The 24103-nt window shown below is 58.9% G+C and overlaps 1 protein-coding gene across 5 annotated transcripts in view; it reads right to left on the bottom strand.

Moving 5' to 3' along the window:
- The window catches only part of OSBP2 (oxysterol binding protein 2), a 173934-nt gene that overhangs the window by 13771 nt on the left and 136060 nt on the right, over positions 1 to 24103 (bottom strand). For all 5 annotated transcript variants that reach the window (XM_060118532.1, XM_060118533.1, XM_060118529.1 and 2 more), the window contains 6 exons: positions 19748 to 20004; positions 5953 to 6145; positions 5280 to 5397; positions 1959 to 2007; positions 1566 to 1712; positions 471 to 716 (listed from right to left, as the gene is read on the bottom strand). In XM_060118532.1, the coding sequence (XP_059974515.1) occupies positions 471 to 716; positions 1566 to 1712; positions 1959 to 2007; positions 5280 to 5397; positions 5953 to 6145; positions 19748 to 20004 (1010 nt within the window). The remainder of the gene's footprint in view (positions 1 to 470; positions 717 to 1565; positions 1713 to 1958; positions 2008 to 5279; positions 5398 to 5952; positions 6146 to 19747; positions 20005 to 24103) is intronic.

The raw sequence follows: 24103 nt of genomic DNA, 5'->3' as shown, positions 1-24103 counted from the left end.
CGCGCCTTGGGGAGACCAGTACCTGCGGGGAAGGCCTGTAGAAGCGATGGAGAGGATGGAGGCGAGCTGAGCCCTGGCCCCTCACACTCACGGCCTCCACCATCACTGACTGCAGCCCCGTGGGGCGCGGGCTGCTCCCTTTCAGCTCAGTGGTGACCCCACGCTCTAGCCCACCTGAATCCCTGATGGTGTCCAGCAAACACCCGTCCCCCACTGCTCCATGCCTTCTGGCTGAGAGAGGCGTCCTCCCCTCCCCCACCAGACCCGACTGTCCTCACCCAGCTCTCCTCCCACGCGGCCCACAATGTCCCCAGGAGGCCTGCTCCGTGGGGCGCCCCTGACCTATCCCTGCCGCATGAAGCCCAGCTGCCTGACCGGACCTTGGCTTGATGGCCCCTTCGGTCAGAGGCCGCGTCCCGCTTTGTCTGGCTCTGACCCCCAGGCCTGGCTGAAGCATGCGCGGGCCTCACCTGCTCGCAGAGGGAGCGCAGGCCCATGTCATCGAGACGGTCCAGCTCGAAGGTCTCGCCCAGCATGGGGTTGAAGGGCTTGGCGATGCGGTGCACGGTGGTGGAGTAGGAGGACACGGAGAAGGCCGCCACCAGGCACATCTGCTCCACGGAGCTGGTGCAGTGCACGGCCTTGTCCAGCAGGTGGTGGTACTCCAGGTCCTCCGTCAGCCGCTGGAGCATGGACAGGGGCTCGTTAAAGTTGACCTGCGGGCGGGGTGTCAGGTCAGGGGTCTGCACAGACCGTCCACCGCTCCCAGCACAGACCTAGGGTTGTCGGCACAGCAGCCTTGCTTTTCTCAGATGTTCAGGGACATCACTGCTCAGACCACCTTCACAGAGAGGCTCATCTGAGGACCTGTCTAACCTGCCTCAGTTTTCTCCACAGCCCTCAACACGTTCTGACCTGCTGCATCTGGCAGAATTCTGTTACAATTACTGTCAGTCTCCCCTCCTAGCATGTAAATGCCACGGCAGTGAATCATAGGAATCAGTGAATGAGTGAGTGAATGAATGAATAGGTGAATGAATGGATGAAGTGGGTCCACCTTGTATTCTGAGCTATTATGCAAGTCTTCTGTCCTGGGTCACACAGTGAAACCAAGTCTGGCCTGGAGCAGCCCCAGCTCCCGCTCCATGGAGATGCCACTGTGGTCTGGCAGCACGAGGGCGCCAGCCCTGCCCTTTGCCTGCTGGTGACCTCGCTGGGGTGGGGACCAGGGGCAGCCCAGCATGGAGGAGGAGGGTCCACCCAGCCCCATACACAGCCCAATGTTGCCACTCCCCATCTGCCAGGGTGGGAGGCACTTTGAGGGCCCCCTGTCTGATCAATGCAGAGCCCCTTCCTGGCTCCTTACCTCCAAGCGTGAAACCTCTGCCCTGGGGGAATTTCAGCAGTGCGGATGGAACACGATTCAATAACACGTTACATGCTCCTCAAGTGTCATTAAGAAAATGACACCCAGGGCTGCGTATACTTCCAAAGGCCATTACTTCCCATCCACGCACAAGAAAACAGCCCCCAGGGCCCCCCTGGCCGCCCTGCCCGGCCCCTACCGGCATGGGGATCTTGGAGAGCTCCCGGCCGATGCAGTTCTTCATGATGCTCCAAAGATTAAGGCTGTAGTTGGGCTTGTCGGGGATGCGGACACGCCTCTTGACTTTGGGGGGGCCCTGGGGCACAAGTGAGGTGCTGTCTAGCACCTACCAGAGAAGCAGAGTGCGCCCGTCAGCAGAGGCCAGGTCGCCTCGGCCCCCAGGCCTCGCCCTCACTTCTGGCCCAGGGCGGTCTGAGGACCAGGCCCGCACTGGGACGTTGCTGGCGGGAGGGGAAGGCTGTGCCTGAGCTCAGATGAAGGCAGCAGGCACAGGGCCCGCCCCTGGAGGGCCCGAGTTCAAAGTGCTGGCCTCCCCACTTCACCCCCCGCTTCGGGGTCCCACCTCACTTACATTGTCTGAGGTCCATTCCACGGAGCCTGTAGTCCCACCTTCAGCTTTTCTGCAGGAAACACAAAAGGGAAGGCAAGTTATTTACAAATCCTGAGGCCTCCTGGGGACCCGGCCCCCTTCTATCCAGTCCCCTCAGTGAGGTCCGAGGGGCAGCCTGCATCTCCAATGGGAGCGTCTCCAGTTCAGGACTCAGGTGGGGCTGAGGGACCCGGGGCAGCAGTTTGGAGGGGCTCCCACCCACTGGTGCCCTGTGGCAGCAGCCGCCCAGCCAAATTCTCACCAGGGGTCCCTGCACACAGGCTCCTCCTGGGGACTGGTTGACCAGGCCCCAGAGAAGCCAAGGGGTGGGCACCTCTGGGAGAGCCCCCTGGAGCCCCGTGGGTCCCCTCTGGCATGGGCAGACCCCATTGTGTCCTCACTGTGCTGGTCTGATTCTCGCATTTGACTTGGGTTCAGGAAGGGAAGGAAGTGGGTTGGATGGATCTCTGTGCCCAGGAATACATGTGGTGAGATGGTGGCCAGAGCAGCAGGGGACACTCTGGCTGAGGGGCCCAGGCTCTGAGGGAGCTCCCAGGAGGGGTGACCTGGGCCAGCCCGGTCAGGGGACGGGCACTAGGCAGTTAGGGCCTTGGATGGGAAGAACCCACCCAGGTCCCTGGGGAGAGGGGGAAGGCACTGCAGACAAGGGGGCACCCGGCAGAGGATCTGCCCACTGCCCAGTGCAGCTGCAGCACGAGTTGGGGGGCTGAGTGAGCACTGGGGGCTGTGCCAGGAGCCAGGGGAGCCGATGAAGAGTACTGAGCACAGGGTCACCTGCTTGCTGGTTGGGTGGGAGCAGAGGGGCCTGGGCTATTGCTGAGGATGGAAGGAGGCCAGGGCGGGGCATGCAGGAGGCAAGCCCAGGCCCGGGGGCTCCAGGTATAGGGGAGTGGACAGGGAGCCAGAGGGAACCTGAGCAGGACCCCCTGGCCTCACAGCCCAAAGGGTGACACTACCAGGCGATAATGGAATTTCAGAACAGCTAAGCTGTGCTAATTTTGAGAGCAATATAGCGATTTTTAAATATTATTGGGAAATGCATCGTTCATAGAAGCACTATTTACAATAGCCAAGACATGGAAGCAACCTAAGTGTCCACTGACAGAGGAATGGATAAAGAAGATGTGGTACATATGTACAATGGGATATTACTCAGCCATAAAAAGAATGAAATATTGCCATTTGCAGCAACATGGATGGACCTAGAGATTATCATACTAAGTGAAGTCAGAGAAAAGGTAAGTATCATATGATATCACTTATATGTGGAATCTAAAATATGACACAAATGAACTTGTTTATGAAATAGACTCACAGACACAGAAGACAAACTTATGGTTACGAAAGGGGGGAGAGGGATAAATTAGCAGTTTTGGATTAGCAGATATAAACTACTATATATAAAACAGATAAACAACAAGGTCCTACTGTATAGCACAGGGAACTATATTCAATATCCTGTAGTAAACCATAATGGAAAAGAATATATGTATTGGGTTGGCCAAAAAGATGTTACAGAAAAACCTGAATGAACTTTTTGGCCAACCCAGTATGTATGTGTGTGTGTGTGTATATATATATATATGTATGTATGTAAAACTGAATCACTTTGCTGTACACCAGAAACTAATGCAACATTGTAAGTCAACTATACTTCAATTAAAAAAATTTTTTTAATATTATTGGGGGGACTTCCCTGGTGGCACAGTGGTTAAGAATCCGCCCGTGAGTGCATGGGACACGGGTTCGATCCCTAGTCCGGGAAGATCCCACATGCTGTGGAGCAGCTAAGCCCATGCGCCACAACTACTGAGCCTGTGCTCTAGAGCCTGCGAGCCACAATTACTGAGCCCGTGTGCCTAGAGCCCGTGCTTCGCAATGAGAAGACACCGCTATGAGAAGCCTGTGCTCCGCAACAAAGAGTAGCCCCAGGCTTCTCTGGTGGTGCGGTGGTTGAGAGTCCGCCTGCCGATGCAGGGGACACGGGTTCGTGCCCTGGTCCGGGAGGATCCCACATGCCGTGGAGCGTCTGGGCCCATGACCCATGGCCGCTGAGCCTGCGCGTCCAGAGCCTGTGCTCCGCAACGGGAGAGGCCACAACAGTGAGAGACCCGCGTACTGCAAAAAAAAAAAAAAAAAAAAAAAAAGAGTAGTCCCCGCTCAATGCAGTGCAACCAAAAATGATGATGATAATTAAAAAAATAAAATAAATAAATATATGTATTAAAAATATGATTGGGAAATGGAAATATACCACAGATAGGACCAGAAACTCCCTGAGGGGTAAGAGGAATCCAAACCATGCCTTTTCCCTGGAAGAAACCAGGACAGGGAAGTGGTGAAACACGCTGGTCCACAGAGGCAAAAGAGCAGCCACAGGTTTTCACCGGCTTCCTCCCAGCCGGGCTGGGCTTCAGGGGGTGTCAGGGAAGGCAGCATGGGATGGGCAGGCCACAGCATACATGTAGGAGTGAGGCCGCTGGGAAGTCTGCAGTTCCTGAGGGCGAGCAGGGGAGCACGTGGTCCTGACACACCTTGTTCTGAGGGTGTCAGTGGGCAGCATGGGCTGCAGTCAGTTCTTTCCCCTGTAGGGCTCATTGGCCACTTTTATGTCCCCAAACGCTGCCATACCCACCAACCCTTCTAGGGTCAGGACCTAAGGCAACCCGACGAGAATGAGCAACCCTGGTGAGGACTGAACCCCGAATCGTATTAAAATCTGTGCTCAAGCCCCGCATGCTCCCCTGACTACAGCCCTGCCGCCCACCCATCTCACGTGCTTCCCTCCACACGTGTCCTGCCAGCTCGGTCCACAAGCACAGGCGCTTCCCGAGGGTCCCAGGGAGCATGGCAACATGGCTTTCAGTGCTAGTAACTGTCTAATTTACTATTAATGTGTATTTAGAAAGATCCTGAAAGAGCAAACTTTTATGAAAAATGAAACAAAGGCTTTGAAATAGAAAATAAAAGAGGCTTTCTGTGTCTCCGGTCTGCTCTGGAATGCTGACACAGTGGGTGGAGTGGCTGGGACCTTGTGTGGCTCTGGGGCAGGAACTGGATGCAGCCAGTGCCCTGTTGTCCATTTAAAATGAAATCCCAATACAAACTCTATTTGGGTATTTTTGATTTAAGGAAGAACAGAACCAATCTAAGCAAAAATACCGTCTGGAGCAAGACTTAAAGAAAACCCCAAGTGTGAAGAACAGATGGAGCACGAGAACAGGCCAGCACGGCTGACCCGGGAGAGGTTCCTTCCAGGTGGCCACCCAGCCCCGAGCCCACCTGTCCTCCTTGGGCTCAGTGATCACTGTGATGAAGGACGTGGAGTCTTCCATGGCGTCGAAGTACTCGGTATCTTCATCTTCCTCACTGTCCTCGCCTTTGGTGGTTAAGAGGCTTCCTAGAGACACACAGAGCCACTGCCTCAGTTTGCGACTTCAACAGTTGCGCCTGCCCAGGGAGGTCTAGAGCCCGCGGCCCCTCCCCACCTCTGTCACCCGGCTGTGGAGCCCGCGCTCCCTTTCCTGGAACGCACTTCCACCCTCTTGCTTAGAGCCTCCCTCCTTCTGGAAGCTTTCCCTGATCTCTAAACATGCTGGTCAGTCTCTCTGTGGCCCAGCTTCCCTTTCTGATGGACCCCCTTCCCAGGGCACCCGTGACCCTGAGCCCCAGGTTAGGTGGGCAGCCACCTGGCACCCGGGCAGCCCTGCCACAGAGGGAACAGTTGGGCTCACTGAGCTCTTCTCTGGAGATTGGGAGACTAGACATGGGGAGACTGTGCCCACTGTGAGGGCGTGGGGGATACACAGGCACACGGGCACCAGAGTTGGCCAAGCGGGCCCAGACGTAGGCGCGTTGAGGGGTACGTAATCTGGCGGGGGGGCTGTGTAAGCTGAGCCAGCTGGCAGAGGGGACACTGAGGGTGGACCGGATGGATGGACAGACGCCCGCTCACCCTCGCTGAAGCTCTTGGTGGGGTTGGTGGCCCGGCCGGGGGCGCTGCGGAAAGCGCGCTCGAGGTTGTTGTGCTGCTTGGCCAGCTGCTCGATGGTCTCCTCCAGATGGACGCGCTGCTCCTGCTCATACTGCAGAGCCCGCTGCCATTTCCGGCTGTGCGTCTCCGCTAGTTCCAGGAAGTCCCTGCAGGCCTGCAAGGGGGCGCGGCCTGTGAGCCAGGCGGGGCAGAGAGGAAGGCGGGGGGGGGGGGCGTGGCCCCTGCCCCCCCTTCGCAGGTGGGTCAGAAACACCTTTGCTGCCCCCCCCGTGGCTTCCGTGGGGTCATGGGGACCCTGGCTTTCTCAAAACCAGCCTGGCATCTGCCCTGGTCGGTGCCCCACAGTCAAGATGCCATTCGAGAGCACTAAACCCGGTGTTGCTGGACATGCTGCCTTGCCAGTTATCAGCTGGGGTGCTGCGTGTTCCTGGTGGCAGGGGCCCCAGCTCTCAGCTGCTGCATCCTCACTGTAGTCTGGGCCTAGGTTTGTCACAACCAGTGTCCCCACTGGAACCAAGACAGCAGCTCAGGCCAGACCCTGGCTTTGGCACAGAAGGAAGGAAAGCCACCTTTCTGCTATACCACCTGGCTCAGAGCTAAAGGGTATTGTCTGACAGAGGAACTGGGACTCGAACTTTCTACCAAGTTACCTCAAAGTCTGTATCACATAAACTCTGCTTTTAACGTTCCCCTTTCAAACTTGTGGCCTACTATGACATCCAGATTCTTTTCAGCTTCCCGGGTCCATAGGTGCTTCCAGCACCTATGGTTGTTTTGCCCCTGTCATCACAGGGTCTGGGCCTCAGCTGTCCCTGGAGGGCAGCGAGGTCCCAGCCGGGCACCACTGGACTTGCCCTTTCTGGACTCCTCTAACGTGGTTGGAAGGGACATGGTTCCCGGCCCAACCTGCGTCAGTGATCTCAGGCCGCCACTCCCCACCACCCCCTTCCCACCGGCCACTGGGCTCCACGCACATCACATGAGGTCTGACGCTGAGGGTTAGAGACTTGATTCCTGGAGGGAGAGAGGCACGGTGCCCCTCCTCTGTAACAGAGACCGCACAGCACTACCTGAAGGGCTGTCAGGAGGAGCCAGGGAGGTGACGCAGAGCTCGGGGCCAAGGGGTACTCAATGGACACCCCCTTCATCACGGCTGGCGCCCGAGCACATGCCTTCACCCTGCCTGGGCTCGGCTGGCTCTCCCGTCCCATAGGGAGCCAAGCCCCAGTGGTGGCCTGGCTGGTGGAAAGGGCCCCAGCCTGGGGCTCCAGAAGGCTGGCCACTCATCTGGCCCCGCATGTCACTCCTTAACAAGCCCTCCCTGGGCACCTTCCCTCTGTCATCCCATCTCATCTCACCCCCCAGCACCATGCAGAGTGGGCAGGGCAGGGGCTCTCCACACCGCCTTTCTGAAGATGTGGAAACGGAGGCCCAAGGCAACCAGCAAAGTGTAGTGGAAAAGGTCACGTGATCAGGACTGGGAAGGCCCAGTTCCCGCATGGGTCACTCAGCCCCACTGAGCCCATGTCCTGTCCATAAGCCACAATGGTACAGCCCCACAGACCCTGCATTCGCAGCGCCCCCCGCCCCGTCTCAGCTCATCCAGCAAAATCCTTGGGGTGGGAGGAGAGGGATTGTCCCTATTTGACAGATGAGGAAACTGAGGCTCAGTTCCCAGCAGCTCCCCAGCAAGGCTCTGGAGAGGGGGCACTTCAAGGGCCTCCCGCCCTCCCTGGCAGGTCTGGTCCCTGCCCAGCCACATGCCACTGTAACCCGCTTCTCCAGAAGGGGCAGGGATTTGTGCTGACAGGTGTCCTGGCACAGGTTAGGGGGAGGGAGAGACTTCAGTGGGGAAGGAAAGAAATCTCCTTATGCACTTAGCAGGCTCTGGAGGTGAGAGAGGCTGCATCCAGGGCTGTTGCAAGTCGGGGGCTATTCTGGATCTATAAGGCTCGCCCACTGGTGCAGAGCTGCAGTCACTGACTACCATGCAATTTGGGGACCCCCAAGGTGGGCTCCTGAGTGGCCTGTGTCCACTTCGTCCTTGCTTCCCTTGACCCTAAGCTCGGCCCCAGTGGCCAGTCAGGTTAGTCTGGGCTCCAGCCACCCATTTGCTGACCAAGGAAGGAGTCCTGACTGCAGGGGCGACGTCACCCTGCCGCTGCCCCAGCAGCTCTCAGACCACCGAGCTAGGTGCACGGTGCTGTCAGAAACGCACCCCAGAGGCCTGGCTCTGGCGGGGGAGGGGGGTGCCCTTGTCTCCCTGGGCAGCGCCGGGCCCACCGCTGCAGGGAAGCCCCTTGCTGGATCCTCCTGTCCCCCTGAGACTGAGGCCCAGGGAGGAGGGGCTGCCCAGGTCAACAATGGGCGAAAAGGACAGGACCCCAGGCCACACGAGGCACGGTCCCCTTGCCTGGCTGTCTTGGGGAGAAGGTGCAGGGGCCCGGGCTGTGTCATGCATGGAGCCTTGTTACAGGTGAGACACACGATGGGTGCTTCCCGTTTTCTGGTTCTTAGGGTCTGTGGGTGCCCTGCCTGGTGGCAGGTTGCCAGCCCCATCAGACTAGCTTGGCAGCTGCACAAGGGCCTCTGGACTCTGCCCTCGCCTTTCCTTAGCACTGCTCCGTCGTACCTGCCGCTGTCAATCCCCGCCAACCCTCTACAGCTCCTGCAATCATCTTGCTGAGTTTTAACACAGATGGACACTTTCCTTTCATATAATTCACAGCATTTAAAACAAGGCTTATTGGACTTCCCTGTTGGCACAGTGGTTAAGAATCTGCCTGCCAATGCAGGGGACACAGGTTCAATCCCTGGTCTGGGAAGATCTCACATTCTGTGGAACAACTAAACCCGTGCACCACAGCTACTGAGCCTGCACTCTACAGCCCGTGAGCCACAACTACTGAAGCCCACGCGCCTAGAGCCCATGCTCTGCAACAAGAGAAGCCACCGCAATGAGAAGCCCGTGCACCGCAATGAAGAGTAGCCCCCGCTCGCCGCAACTAGAGAAAGCCCGCACTCAGCAACAAAGACCAATGCAGCCAAAAAGAATTTATAAAAATAAAACAAGGCTTATAAAAGAGCCACAAATAGCCGAATGTCATGGTAAATAATTCCTACAAACTCATGTCAGAGAGCTCTACATGGCCTCTGGCCTTCCTAGCAGCAAAAGCAAAGAAGGAAAGATAACCAACAAGTTTATAGTTCCTGTATAGCACAGGGAACTATACTCGGTATCTTGTAATAACCTATAAGGAAAAAGAATCTGAAGAATAAATAAATGAATCACTTTGCTGTACACCTGAAACTAACACAACGTTGTAAATCAACTTCAATAAAAAATAAAATTTAATTTAAAAAAGCAAAGAGGGAAAGATGATTGTGCTGCAAAGATGAATTAGGCTCCCTTCCTCCTGCCCTTGATGTTCGTGAAGCTCTCAATACTATAGGAATGATATGGAAGGGAAAAAGGTGTTGGTTTCATTTTCTGAGACAGCTGACAGTCTCTCACAGACCTGGTCCCAGAGCCTCTCCACACTCAGCTCCTGGGGCCCCGTCCTGCCCCACGCTCTCCCTCCTGTGTGACCACGTGCCTTCCTCCCCTTCTCTGGCCCCACCTCCCTCAGACCCCCCACCCCCTGTGGGTCAGGGCTGTCACTGCCGGTGCCGGTGCCGGGAGGGGTGGTGCACTCTCACAAGCACTGAGGTGGCCGTTTTAACAGCGTGACCGAGGAAGACATGGAGGCTCAGGGAGACCAAGGGACTTGCTCAAGGCCACAGGCCGTGCATGTAGGGCCACGGTCCAAGTCTCCCAGGGCGTGGAACCAGCGCTGTCACTGTTTATTTTGTCAAGCTGGATCCTTACCCCCATCCGGATGCCCCTTGAGGCGATGTGGGGTCCCAGGGCCTTCCCAGAGTGGGGGTGGGCTCCCGGAGATGCTCACTAACAAGGAGGTCGGGGGATAACCCTGTTCAAGCAACAGGACCCAGCCGTGCCTGGTCCTTGCAGCGGAGGCTGTTGCCCACACAGCCAGGGCTGCTGGCTGATAACCTGGGTGCCCTCCACCTTGCTGCCCCTGCAGGACAGGCTGATATGGAGCAGCAGAGGGGCAGGAAGTCAAATCCCCAGGACAGCGGGGGCCTCATCGGGGCCACATGCAGCTGGGCTGGGCGATGAAGATCAGAGCATGTCAGAGTTGCCTGAAGAGGAGGGCATGGCAGAGGCTGCTGTACCCCAATATCGAGGGGCTCATGTGGCTGGATCAGGGCCTTTTCCACTGACTCGGGGGTGTGGGGGTCATCTGCAGCTGACGAGCTGCCCTGGTCACCCTGTGGGCTGTGGAGAGCCCGCCTGCCCCCTTTGCCCTGAGGTGCCTACCTGGTGTCCATCCCCAACTGCGCCGGTTTCCTCTGATGCTGCCGACCTTCTCCAGGCCCCATCCCAGCCAGCCGCGAACGGAGGCAGGTGCCGGTCTGGCCCCGCCACCCTGGAATGCTGAGCTGGGCTGTGCGCTGTGTGCTCGCTAAGCTGGATTAGGCCTGGGGCCTGGCGATGGGCGGGCGGCTGGGGGATGGCTCCCAGGGGCCCAGGAAGGGCCTGGCTGACCCTGGCCCTGAACACGGTCACACTTCCCCTGAGGCCCCGCCACAACTCTCAGAGCTCACGCGCCGCCCTGACCAGGAGCAGAGCCACAGGCCACCCCAAAGCCCCCGACTCACACATGCTGGGCCAGCATCCAGGCCCCTCACGGCATCGCCTCGCTGCCTACTCTGGGGCAGGCCCATAACCTCCTGGACCTCAGTGTTCTCGTGAACAGAGGGCTGAACCCCAGGACTCCTGCAGAGTCCCCGATTCTGTGACCCACTGGGGTGATCGTCCTCTGGACGGGAACAGGGTTCCAGTCTCCTAGGCCTGCCCCTTTCTCCCACCCCCCACAGCCGTCGAGAGGGTCCCTGAGATGAAGAGGTGCAGGGTCCTGTGGGCAATGCTGTTCTACCTCTGTGGGGAGGGCAGGGGGCCTGTTGACATGCCCAAAGCAGAGTGAGAACCAAAAGCCCAGAAAGGAGATGGCGGCACCTCCCCCATGCCCCTGCACGGAGGCACCCACCGGGGACTCTCCCTTTCCAGATGCCAGGCCCGTGAAGGGGGCTGTGAGGGCTGCCTGCCCAGGGAAGCGTGTCAGGGCCCAAGGGGAATGGCTATCGGTCACCCCGACAGGTGTCACACAGGACAGATGCAGAGTGTGTGAGCCGGAAACCTTGCCCAGCTGTGCCCAGGAGGAAGGAGGACGAACGCTAATCGCTTTTGCTGTTCCTAATCCTAATCCCAACCACAACCTCGCTGCTCCTCAAATGCGGGCGGGCGAGCAGGGCATGTGGGCAGTGGCCTGGGTCTCATGCCCACCCTGTGTATGGCCTGGGGAGCCTCTCAAGCTCTAGGATCGTCTGCAGAGCCGGGACCCCGCTCAGGCCCAGCCTTCAGTGGCCACGTGGAAACCATCAGTCTCCTGCATGGTCACTGCCATCCTAGCTGGGCCGTGAGGAGGGTGCCGGAGAGTCGCTGGATGTCGGGTGGGCGGCCCTTGGAGCCACAGATGAGGTGGGGACAAGGGCCAAATGCCTGGTGGTTCCAGGCTGGGCGGGTACCCTGGGCCGACAGGGCCAGCTCGGTGACTGGCCCCAGCTGTCGGCACACAGCAGGTTCCGGTAACCCTGCTCGCAGGGAGGAAGGGAGAAAGGGCCACGTTTCCACCTGCAGCCAGCCAGGACCTGCCCTGTGGCTGACAGCCACGTGACTGGCCTGCCGTGGTTCTCAGGCGCAGGGCTCCCAGGTCAGTGGGTGGCCAGGGCCGAGGCTGCCCCACCATCTACCCCACCACATCGATCCTCACACGGCCAGTGTCACTATGGACCCGCCTCTCAATGGTCTGTAGTAATAATAAAGGTGGCGAACAGGAGAAAAATGTGCAGAATCACGGGTTCCTGAGCCCCTCTGCATGGCCAGCAGCTCACACTAGGGACACATCAGGGTCAACAGAGTCTCTCCTTCCCCTCCCACTGAGGAGCAACAGGCTGGCCTCAGCACATTACCTCCCGACGGTGGGAAAGGGCTGAGATTCAGGCTGGGACTGTCTGGCTCGGAGGCAGCCATGCTGGACGAAACACAGCCATCTCATGCTCCAAGACCAAGAGCGGGTCCCCCAGGAGCTGCGATGGGGGTGCCAGGCTCTCCCGGGGGTCCCTCTGGCTCAGGCTCAGCCATGCCGCCATGCTCCGCATCCACCACCCTCCCGGCCCCTGGAGGCTGGGCGGCTCCCAGGGCCGGGCCCCCTTCTCACGTGGCCCTCGGCTCGGGCTGCCCCGCATACAGGGGCCAGCCCCTCTCGGACACGGAGGGGATGGTCACGGCTTCTCCTTAACGTGACTCACTCACAGCACTGGGGAGTCAGCTTCTCACTTCAGTTCAAACTTTAAAATAGTCCTTTCCACATTCAAAATAGTTTACCCCTCATGCACAGGAACCAGCACCATCTGGCTGCCAGTTTGCCAACCGATTTTAGACCGTCCTGGAATCTATTTTTACTCATCTCCCCAAGCCCCAAGTGAGCAAGCTGTCAGGGGCAGAACAGAGGTCAGCTGGATGGGAACCTGCCCACGGGCCCTGGAAGGACGAGGAGGGTGGCTCTGGGGCCTCTCACCACCACTCCGCTTGGGTGGGTGCGAGGAGCCCCTCGTGATCTCCAAACAGGGCTCAGCGAAGCCTCAGAGCATCTCCAGCGGTAAACAGCCCCTTCTGATCTGGTCCGTTTCTATGATGCCGCAAATCCAAGGTCCTGGCCAAGTGCCCTGAGTTGCTGCCTCTGCGTCTGTGTACCCCCCGCCTCCCCCACCTATCCTCATCTGCGTCCCTGTTCCCATTCCCCCCGGCCGCCTCCCCCAGCCCCCAGTGCCTCTGCTTCCCCCACATCGTGCTCTCACAGCTCCTCCAACTGGAGCTGAAGCCCCCTCCCTCCAGGCCCAGCTGTGCTGGGCATGCGTCCTCCGCCACATCCGCATGCCCCTGCCGTCAGGCTCTGCGCCCCATCCCACCCGGCCGGCTCTATTGCGGGCACCAGGGTGTGTCCCTCGTGGGCCACTACCTTCCTTGGTAAAAGCATGCCGGGTCTGTCCCATTGGGCCCTTGGAGGGGGGCCTGGTGGGCACCACCCTCTGTTGGCCAGCGCCCACCCCCTGGCTTTCTGCACCTCGACTGTCTTTGGTCTTTTGTGGGGCTCGCCTACCATCCAGCTCTGCTCACCCATTGGCTGCCCTAAACCTGTTCCTGAGGTCAAGGGCCCCACAACTCTGAGGGGCCTCTCACAACTCAGGTGTGGGGGCCATGTCAGGAGGGGGCCTGCAGGAGCAGAAGTGGGGAGCAAACCCCAAGGCTGCCAGCTGACGGAGGGCTCAGCACCTTCACGCTGGGAGTGTGGCTGCCTCCGGGCCTGCCTGAGAGTCACAGAAGCGGCTCTCTCACTGCCAGGCTCCACCACCCTGGCCTGCGGACAGACCCTGCTTCCCCCACAGGGAGGGGAGCGTGCACCCTACCAGCCCAGGGCAGGCTCACCCCAGAATGACCATGGCACCACTGTGGGGCTCTTCTACCCAGGGCAGGGGCCCAAGGCCAACCCACAGGGGAGCCCAGGTGACACAGCCCTGGCCCTCTGCACAGAGCCCTGCGGCCAGCAGTGGGGACGGCCCAGGACCAACAGCTGTGACCCTCTGTGCTCATGCAGCCGCCGGGCCTGCCACCCTTGGGCAAAATGACCACTCTGGGCCTCGGGGCTGGCACGTGAATAATACAAATGACAGCGATGACAAGGAAGCTGTAATGACACCAACCTCACGTGGCCGTTGTGAGGAGCAAACAAAGTAACGGGAGGAAACTGGGGCGGACGCCTGCTATCACACTGCCAGCATCCCAGAGGCCTGCCTCCAAACCAGGGCGCTCTGCTTTCCCACAAAGACAAACTTGCGGGAAAAATGAAGAAAATGGGAGTTCGTTCTTTTCACTTTATGGAAACAAATACCCAAAGCCTGAGCTGGTAACATGTATTAATTCTGCCATTCTCTACCTCAAACCTCGTGATGGAGCCAATGCTGTAACACCGCATGCGTCCTGGTTCTCCGGGAGGGAGGTGCCGCTTGCGGTTCCCACACCCGGGCCGGGGGAGCCCTGCACACGTGCAGTGCTTCGAGGCTCAGTCTCTGAACCACGGCTGATCACTGCGCTGTGAAGTTCCTTCTAAATGGCAGCAAACACAGTTACCCAGACGGTGATCCAAGCATGGACCTGCTGTACTGCCTTTGATCAGACTCACAAAATCACCCACTAGGGAATTTTGCCAGACACTAAGCAATTCACTCAGTTGCTCTCACTTTCTTTCACAACCAACTCTCTCTCTTATTCACTGAGGCTCCCATATGCTGGACACTGTGCCAGGCATGGAAGCTCCAGGGTTCCCAGCATCACTAGGGAGACCGTGTCCTGTCTCTGCACACTGCTGCGGTAGAAAAGCCCATGAAACAACAAGGTCCTACTGTGTAGCACAGGGAACTATATTCAACATCCTGGGATAAACCATAATGGAAAAGAATATAAAAAGGAATGTATACATGTGTATAACTGAGTCACTCTGCTGTACAGCAGAAATTAACACCACGTTGTAAGTCAACTATAATTCAATTAAACAAATAAGTTATTTAAAAAAGAAAGAAACAAAAGCCCACGAGACTCGTGGACCTGCAGACAGGGCGACAGTCAGCAGAGTGGGGCGGGGATGCGGAGCTGGGAGTGGGGTAAAGGTGGGCAGAGGAGGGGTTCCTGACCCTCCTGCCCACCCTCAAGGGAGGGATGGGTTTATTTCCCTCCTACGAGGTGCAAGGCTCTGGAGCCTGAAGACCTGGGCTCTTATCCTTAGCAGCTGCCTCAGTTTCCCCACAATAAGCGGCTGAGTGGGTGGTGGGGAGATGGTGCATGCAGAACGCCTTGCAGGCAACGTGACCATGGGTAGTTGATTCTCTCTCTTGTCCTGGCTCCCTGCTGGCCAGGGCCCCACCAGCCTCTAGCACCCAGGGCCGACCCGGCCAGGTGGACTGTGAGATGGGCCCTGGGAGTAGCCGTGGGCTTGCGGGTGGGCTTCCCAGGAGAGGTAATGTACATCTGAGGGGCGATAGGTGGGGAGGGTCTGAGAGGCTGTGGCCTCCTCAGGTTAGGTGAGTGGCCAACTCTGGCAGGGGACTGGAGGCGGACGGGGAACAGGTGGGAGAGGAGGCTGGGAGGGGCTGCTGGGCCCCCGGGGATGGTCATGGGTCATGTGAACCCCACACCTGTTCCTCCCAGGTGGGAAGGAGATGTGTCTGCTCTCATTTCCAGGGCAGCGGGTGGTAAGGCCATCATCCACACAGCCAGCGAGCTTCACCCAAAGACCAGGTCCTGCCCAAGGGGCCACCATGACTGGGGAACTGTCCGCAGAGGCCCAGGAAGGGTAAAAGGGTGGGGGAGCTTTAGAGCCGGATGGCGTGGGTGCCATCCCAGCACAATGCTTACAGGGAACCATGTGTAAAAAGCTGGGCACCCCCTGCGCACAGCAAGTGTCCACAGCTAGTGTTTTCCTTCCCTGCCTGGGAGAAATGCTCCTGACCCTTTCTGGCTCCACTCTGTGGCCACTACCTCTCCCTCTGCAGGCCCCGCCCTGGCACTGAGGGTCACTCCCCAGCCCTTCCACGGCCCTCTACACACTTGGCCTTCACCAGTGGGTGTGTGAGCTGCTGCCCTGCTTAGCTACTTCTCCCAAAGGCTGTACTGCTGAGCCCACGTGACACTCAGCATCACAAGGAAGATCCCTGGACCATCCCTGGGATCCCTGGATCCTCAGGGGCCGGATGGGTCTGCCTGGTCCTCGCCGAGTCCCCACCTGGCAGAGGCCCGGGGCAGGCTCAGTGGGAAGCCACTCAGGTCTGGGTTCAAATCCCATCAGGCAGGACTTTCCTAACTGCATGAGCCCCAAGTTCACTATGGGGCCGCTGACCTGCTCAGCTGCTGCCCCCCGAGGCCTCCTGAAGGCCCACCAGGCACCACCTTCCCAGGCCTGCTAGAAAGAACCCTGCCAACCGAAACCACAATAGGAGGGAAGGAAGCCGGGGCTCAGTACCACGTTCCCATGGAAAAAAAAAACACGTTTATGACTTGATTTCATAAAGCTCTGTTCCTATGTCTCAGCAACCAGGCTGGGTCATTTCTCTGCAAGGCCAGGTGACCAGGGTGGCGAGGGGTGGTGACCAGCAGCTCTGCACCCTGCTCAGAGCCTGCACTTTCTCACTGACCTCATCCAGGTGAGGAAATGGGGCTAGAATGGCTTTGTAAATGGTCACTTCGCAGGTAAGTGAGATGTGGGCCACTTAGAACTTTTTTCCCTGAGATACAAGACCCACTTTGATTGAGACAGAGTGTATCGGGCACTCCCACTGGGCTACTGTTGGGGCCACAGGTGAGTAAGACCTGAGCTTGACCTCAAGGGGCACAAAGCCTGGTGGGGGATCAGACATTGAAATAATGGGCTAAGCACTGCTCAGTGGGCTGGGACCACTGGGGGATCTAACCAGGAGGAACGGCTTCCTGATGGGGAACTCGGAGAGCCTCCCGGCTGTGGTGACGTCCACGTGGGGTTCTGAAGGATAAAAAGGAATCTGCCAGGCACCTGAAGGGTGGGGAAGGGGTATTTTAGAGGGTACAGCGCAGGCAAGGGCAATACAGTTCAGTATTCCTGACCCAGAACCTCCCCCAGACATCCTGTTCCCTCAAACACGCACAAAAGGGGCCATCCTCAAGGTGAGGGCCAGATGCCCCCTCGGGGAGCAGGGCCACAGGGACAGGCCTGCCTCAGTAGCCACAGTTCCTGGGATCTTGGAAACTGTCCAGAGAGCCTCCCTCCCTGCCCTGCTGGGAGCTCAGGATCTAAAGGCTAATGATAGTGATGCCTTCTCCTGAATCTGAAGGTTTAGAAATCTTCCTCTACTTCTCTGCTGAAGGCTGAACAACCCCAGACTCTTGGCCATCCTGGGGAAAAGTGAAGAAGCAGCAGTCCATCTCCCTGTGTGGGGAGAGTGCAGCCTGCCCAGGGCCCTCTGCAGGATGTGTTTGCCTGAGGGCTTTGTGTGGCCTGCCGTCCCCCATTTTCTGCTCCACTTCCATGACCCAGGCTTAACTGGAGCCCACGAGGTGGAAAACCCAGAGCCATTCACCATCCACAGGAGGGGGCTGCCCTGGCTGTGCGGCTGGTGGGAGGAGAGATTCTCTGAGTTCCCCAGGAGGGGCTCCCGTCAGTCAGGGCGGGGGGCAGGGAGGGGACGGCGGAGAGGCGGTAGGAAGCCAGTGTGGGGGAAGCAGCTTCCTCTTTGTACAGTGAGATCTGGGCGGATCTGAAGGATGAGGACTTGTGCCTTCTGGGGACCGCTGGGGGTGGCTTCCACCCATCCTGGGTCCCCACCTTCCCAGGAAAGACCCTGGTAGGGCTGCAGCCTAAAGGTAAAAGGCACACCAGGGACTCACGTCCCTGAGAATGGGGGTTTGCCCCAGGTGGATGCGAGGCCACCCTCCATGTGCTGACCTCAGAGTGGAAGGGGGCCTCTGCAGCCCTTGAGGGTCTCACCCTCACCATCGTGAGGGCCGTGACTCCCGCAGCGCGCTACACAGACTTGGGTTTGCGACCAGTTTGGCCACTTAGCAGCTGGTGACCCTGGGCAGCTCAGGGAGTTCTCTGCGCCTCTGCCTCCACGTGGATATTAGCGGTACTAGCGAAGCTGTGGGGAGGGGTAAGTGGTCCTGGGTGGGAGTGGGCTCCCCTCGGGGCTCGGGGGTGGGAGCCACATGGATGCCTTAGTTACAGCTCCCTGGTCCAAACCCCTCCTAGTAACAGGGGTGGAGGCCAAAGCCTGGCCAGGAGTGGGGACGCTTTGCCTAGGTGGCCCCTCTGCACACAGTGGGGGTTTGGGAGTTCAGGGTCTGACAGCCTCCCAGAACTGAGCCGGCTCTTGCCGGGTGAGGAGCAGCTGTCAGGAAGGGTCCCTGGAAGAAATGCGGGACTCTGCACTAGCCTGGGCTCCCACACCTCGCTTCTGTGCCCCCACAGTGGAGGTGGATGGGAGAGGCCCTCACGTCAGGTTCATGTTTGCGGGGGGCGCAGATCCCGGCCCAGGATGCAGGCAGGCTCCGACACTTGGGTCCGGCTCTCCTGGTGCCAGAACTGCTAACAGGCTTGCTAATCAACCCCAGGGGCCTGAGCTTCCCATCAAACAATTCATTACGCACTTTGGTGGTGAGCTGTTTTTATGGCTTCGTAAACACAGATGAGCCTCTGATGCCTGATAAAATACTTTCGCTAGAGATGCCAGCTGAGCAGCGCATTATCTGGGAAAAAGCAAAACCGCTTACTCAAGATGATGCGGCTTTAGTCTCCGCATGTGGGGAGGCCATGCCGGGGAAACCGTGGGGAAGCACAAATGCATCATTACGCCTTAAATGCTCGATACCGGTGCCTGTCACCGGAAGAAGTACAGTGACCCAGGCCCCTAGAGTCTGGGGGCTGTAAGGAGGCCAGAAGGCCGAGAGGGTGGACACGGGAAAAGGAGAGAAGACCAGCGACGGGGCCAAACAGCAGGGCGGCCACAGAGCTGCGGTCCAGCAGCCTCTCGGCACGTGGGCGCCATTGCACCCCTAAACGCCATGGACAAAGTCCACACCTGCGGGCACCTATGCATGTTTCCCTGGAGTCTGGGAAGAGGGTACAGGATCTTGGCCTGCAGTGGGCTCCAGCCTCCACCTTCCCACCCTGCCCTCAGATTTCCTGGTGTTGGATGGAGAGCCTAGTCTCTGCTCTGACCCCCCTGCTTTGGAGGCTGAGTCCCCCAGCTGGGGCTCACCTGGACACTGGTACTGCCCACCGTCTCTGCGGCCAGCCTGACCGGCTTGCCTGAACCGCGTTCTCTGGACCCACCTCCTCTGAGGCGGCCTCCATCTCCCCACACCTCTGTGCTCTGGCCCCCAGCTCCCACGGTGCCATCCTAGCTGGGATGTGCTCATCCTGGGGGCTGTCCTTGGGAGGAGGCTGTGGCCTCCTCTGACACATCAGACCTGTGTCCAGAGGGAGCACATACCTCCTGGTTCACGGTCACAGCTGTGTGGCTCCCAGAACCCGTGGAAAGGGGGAACTCCTGGGGCTGAACCCCTCAGTCCACAGACGTGGGTCCTCGTTCAGCTACTTACTGTCAGGTTGGCACGACTGCGGTGGCCTCAACTCGAAAGCTCTTCTGACTGAGGGACCCCCACCACACATGCAAGCCCCCCATGGTTACAGGTCCCAATCCTGCTGCATCTGGGCCACGTACTGGGGGAAAGAGCAGCAGCAGCTGTTGCGGAAAAATGTGGCAGCCGCGTCCCTACTGTGTGTGCTGAGCCGGCTGCTCAGGTTGGGCGCTGCCTTCCTCGCCCAGGCCTGAACCACCTGCGGGCTCAGCCGGATCTCACACCCAACTCCGAGCTCCACCCAACAATGAAAAACAGTGTCCTCACCCCGTGACGGTGCGTGGATGAGATGACACGGAGGATGAGGAGAGCAAGAGGGAGGCCCGGCCTGTCCCTCACCCTGGCCACCCACCCAGGGACCAGGGAGCCACCTCCCCCGTGGGGGCCTGGGCCGGGCCAGCGGGCACTCACGTTGATCATAGCATTTGAAGTGATGCGGAAGAGGGTGGCCCGCTCGCTGACTGCCTTCAGCTTCTCGCCGCTCTCACAGGGGATCCTGAGGCCGTCCAGCTCGCTCAGGGAGCGCTGCAGTGCCACGCCGTGCTTGGCCACGAGCTCATTGCACGTGCTGAGGTCGTCTAGCTTCAGGGAGAGCTTCTTGATGGTGTCGTGTAGCTCGCTCTTGTCAGCTGGGGAGGCAGTCCCGTCCTCGTCGTCCCCAGAGTCATCTGTGGAGACACGCGGGGTCGCCATGGTCCTTACGGAGCAACACACGCCCAGAGGCCCGGGAGGTGCCGGCTCCTGGCCAGGGTGAGGTGTCTGCACAGCCCCTCTGGAGTCAGTGCGGGGGATGGAAAAGGGGACCAGCTTGAATGACAGGGCCTGGGCTGTGCTTTGCAGGGGGCACCAGCACCCCCTAAGCTGATGTGCAGGCAGGGGTGGGCTGTCCAGGTGAAGAGGTGGAGGTGGCTGTGTGGGAGCGGCTCCCATCCCAGACCCCGCAGACCCTGAATGAAACCCGGGCACTGTCCCCGCGTCACAGGCCCAGCCCGGGCTGACCCATGCTTCCCCTGCCAACCTGACCTTGCTCTCTGCTGTCCGCCCACCCCCGGTCCCTGCAAACAACGAGTACTCGTGCTTCGGGCCTTTCCCTCTGTGTTCCCACTGTGTCCCCACTGCCTGGAACCTCCTCACCACCCCCAGCTCCTCAGAGGTCTCACCCCTGCCCAGCCCAATGCCACCCCATCTTCAGAGTCGGCCTGAAGACCCCCCAGGCCGCAGTCACAACTCCCTCCCTGCTGCGACCGGTGACCCCCTCCTGCAGGTCTCCCCTGAGGAGCAAGGCCACGCTCACCTATGGGTGTCTCTTGTGTGGAGACACTGGCTGTGCCCTCTCAATGGCCTTGTCAGGGTACGGACTGTACCACTCCCAGGGTACAGACAGGTGATGAAGCTCAGGTAGGTGAAGCCCTGGCCGAGGCGCCCTGGCTAGTCCGTCTGCCTCCAGAGCCACCCTCTTCTCACCTGGGGACCTTCATGAGGAGCCAGGCAGGTGCTCACGCCCCACCCCCTCCCTGCTTACTTGACCCCAGGTGCCCTTGGCACCCCTCCTGGGAGTCTGAGGTACCTTGGAGCCTGGTCTGCTGCCAGCCCAGCTTGTGTCCAAAGGGGTGCTCTGCGGCGAGTTGGGTGGGGTGGGGAGCTGGCCTGGGCCCTGCTGCTACTTTTGACACTGGCCTGTGAGTACCAGATGCTATAATTGCTGAGCGGTGTCTGAGATGCATTGATTCAGAAATAATCAGCAAGAACCTTTTTTTTTTTTTTTTTTTGGTGAAGGAAATCTGTAACCCAAGATAGAAATTTTTGAAAAAAGGACGCATTGTGAGAGAACAGATTTCCTCCCATGGCAGACAGGATGCATGGGGGTGGCCACAGCTGAGACACTGCTCCGCACATGCCCTGAGCTGGGGGCAGGGGCTGGCCAGCCTCGGAGGGGTGCCCGGAGCGAGGAGGTGGCGGGGGCAGCATCCAGGCTGGGGGCAGGGCTCGCCCACCCCATCCAGCCCAACTGCAGCCCCGAAATGACCCAGTGTCTGGAGACCACACATGCTGGGCCGGGCCACGCCCTGGGCCACTCGCTTGACCAGTGTGAACACTGAGCCTCAGTGGCCAGCAGACAGCAGCTATTCCCACTCTGCAGGCGTGAAAACGCAGCTTCTGAGACACCCAGCCACCGGTTTAGGGCCCTGCTATCAAGGGGGCAGTGCTGGATCTGAACCCAGGGGGACCTGCACGGAGTTGTTTCCTCTCTCTGGATCACCTTAGAAAGGCTCCGATGGCTGATGCGTATCTTGCCTTCCTGGGTGCCAGGCAATGGGCAAGGCGCTGACTTGGTTAATGCACGTTGATGACCCAGTGAGGTAGGTTTGAGGGGCAGAAAGGTGCTTTGAAATTGCCCAGGGCCACAGGCGGGGAAATTCCGGAGCCTCCGGGCCCGTCCGGCTCCAGAGCCTAGGCTCTTAGTTACAACGCAACCTCCTCTCACTTTCCAGGTTCAATGTGTCAAACAACCAGAATGGCCACCAACCAGTCAGCATGGCTGCCGCTGGGCACTGGGAGGGGCGCACGGGGGCATGCTGACTGCGGGTCAGCCTGAAAGTGACTCCCTGTGCGCTGAGAAAGAACTGACCAACCTAACTCGGAGCATCTTCCTGCGGGACGGGCAGAGGGTGGGTAATAGCACCTTAGCAAGCAGCTCTTAGGGTCCGAGTTCAGGTCCAGCTGCCAGGGACATAGGAAAGTGCTTGTTCTGCTCCCAAGTTGTGGCTCTGTTGCTGGGGGAGGGATGGGAAGACACCTGACCAGCAAAGTCTGTTCTATGGGGATGTGCAGGCAGAGTACCTCTCCAGTGAGATCAGAATGAGGGAGGGTGGGGGGGAGGGGCGAGAGGAGGAGTGACTGGATGAATGATCTTGGGTGCATCCCAGGAGGCCTGCATGGAAGCGGCAGGTCACACACAGAAGGGCAGGGTCTGGAGAAGGATGTGAGCAGTAGGGATGGGGCACAGAGGAGCTAGCTGGAGAGGGTAGAGGGCACAGCTAAGGAGCCTGGGCCTTCATCCCTTGGCAAAATGGAGTATGTGGGCATTTGAGCAGAGGTCCATGGATAAGAGGAGGCTGGTGACAGACTGAAGGGCAGAGCTGAACAATGAAGGGGACCCTGGCCCCCTAATGGTGAACTGTGGCCACGCTGAGTCCCAGGTCTCAGTTCAGGGTCAGGGGTCTTTGCAAGGAGTAAATCCATGTGGGACACACAGATGAAGCTCAACATCGGAGATGCAAATGAAACCGCTCAATGTGACATTCCTCAAAGTAGCAAAAAGAATAGATGGCATTAACTCATCTTGTGCTTTCTGAAGGATGAACTGGCAGTTACCCATCAAGAGCCATGAAAAGGGCTCCTCGGCTTCCACTGCCCCCCACACCCCCACCTGCCCCCCGGACGGGAGCTCTGCTGGTGGGGCATGTCGTCCAAGGAAGGAAAACACTCATACGTGCAAAGTCGCTTAGGCTGTGGTTCTCAAGCTTGTGGCCTTGGGGGTTCTCAGGCTTTTCTGACCCTGCACATCTTCACTGTCGCCACTCCCACTGGGAATAAAACTCAGGCACAGTGAGCATCTGAGAGGAACAAAGTAACAATCCACATCTCAACAACACAGCAGACACTGAACTATCCATGGACTTAAAATCCTACAGGAATTCTGCAACTATATAAATACAAGAATAGCAGCAACTGGAATCTAGGACCACATCGAAGCCACACATCCACCCACAGTGGAGCCCTGGCCTGCCCCAAAGCTCATGTGAAGGCCAGGACTCAGCACAGAGCAGCTATGCGGAGGAGCTGCCCCCGGTGTAGGAAAAATCAGGTGGTCGGAGAGCAGAGGCTTGAGCTCCGGGGCACCTCCCCAGGCGGGGGCATTCACACGTCTGCCCCAGCCGCTGACATGAGGAGCCTGCCGTCCCTGCGCAGTGGGGAGGGGCACTCAGGTCTGCTCAGGTGTCAGCACGGGGCCGAGGGTGGAGGAGGCAGGACTGGACAGGAGATCCCCTTCACCAGGCAGTGGGTGTGAGCAAGGGGCCGGTTAGGGGAGCCCAAAGTGCACACGGTACCTGCCCTCTGCCTGACGAGGATCGTTTGCCATCCTCCACGCTGAATCTCAACCCCTGCACACGAGGCCCATCTCTCCCGCTCTCCCCGGGACACGCTGGCCTGCAGGGCCCCTCACCCGCTCCCACCGAGCTCCCTGCGGTCAGTTGCCTTGCTCCACTTATGCTGGCCTCTGGCTGGCTCTGCACCAGCTGGTGCGCCCTGGGAAATGCTGCATGAGTTGCACTCAGACCCAGCCCAGTCTCAGCAGCTCAGGAAGCAAGCTCTGGAAGAGGCAGCTTCCTACTGCTCAGCCATGAAGGGCTGGGTGGGAAGGCGGCATCCGGCAGCAAACAGCCACAGCAATGGACGGTGGCAGTAGTGGCCAGGGCATACACAAGGTGCCGGCACTTCTTAAAGCACTGGACAAATAACTCACGTAATCTTTGCACCCTTAGCATCCTCATTTTACAGGTGAGAAAGCAGAGGCTCAGAGCAGGACGGGTCCTACGGAGAGTAAGTGGTGGGGCTGGGGTCCCTCTCCCGGTCTCTCAGCACAGGCCACACTGAGGGCGTCACTAATGGGGGCATCTTGCCCTGCCCTCTCCCTGCTAGCCTACATCATCTCACCCTCCTCCCCCACCCCTCCCGAGACTGTCAGCCTCACCAGGAAGAGGA

The sequence above is a fragment of the Mesoplodon densirostris genome, chromosome 15 (assembly GCF_025265405.1).
Source record: "Mesoplodon densirostris isolate mMesDen1 chromosome 15, mMesDen1 primary haplotype, whole genome shotgun sequence".
NCBI classification, from domain to species: domain Eukaryota; kingdom Metazoa; phylum Chordata; class Mammalia; order Artiodactyla; family Ziphiidae; genus Mesoplodon; species Mesoplodon densirostris.
The sequence above is the reverse complement of the archived record's forward strand: the minus strand, read 5'-3'. Positions and strand labels throughout refer to the sequence as shown.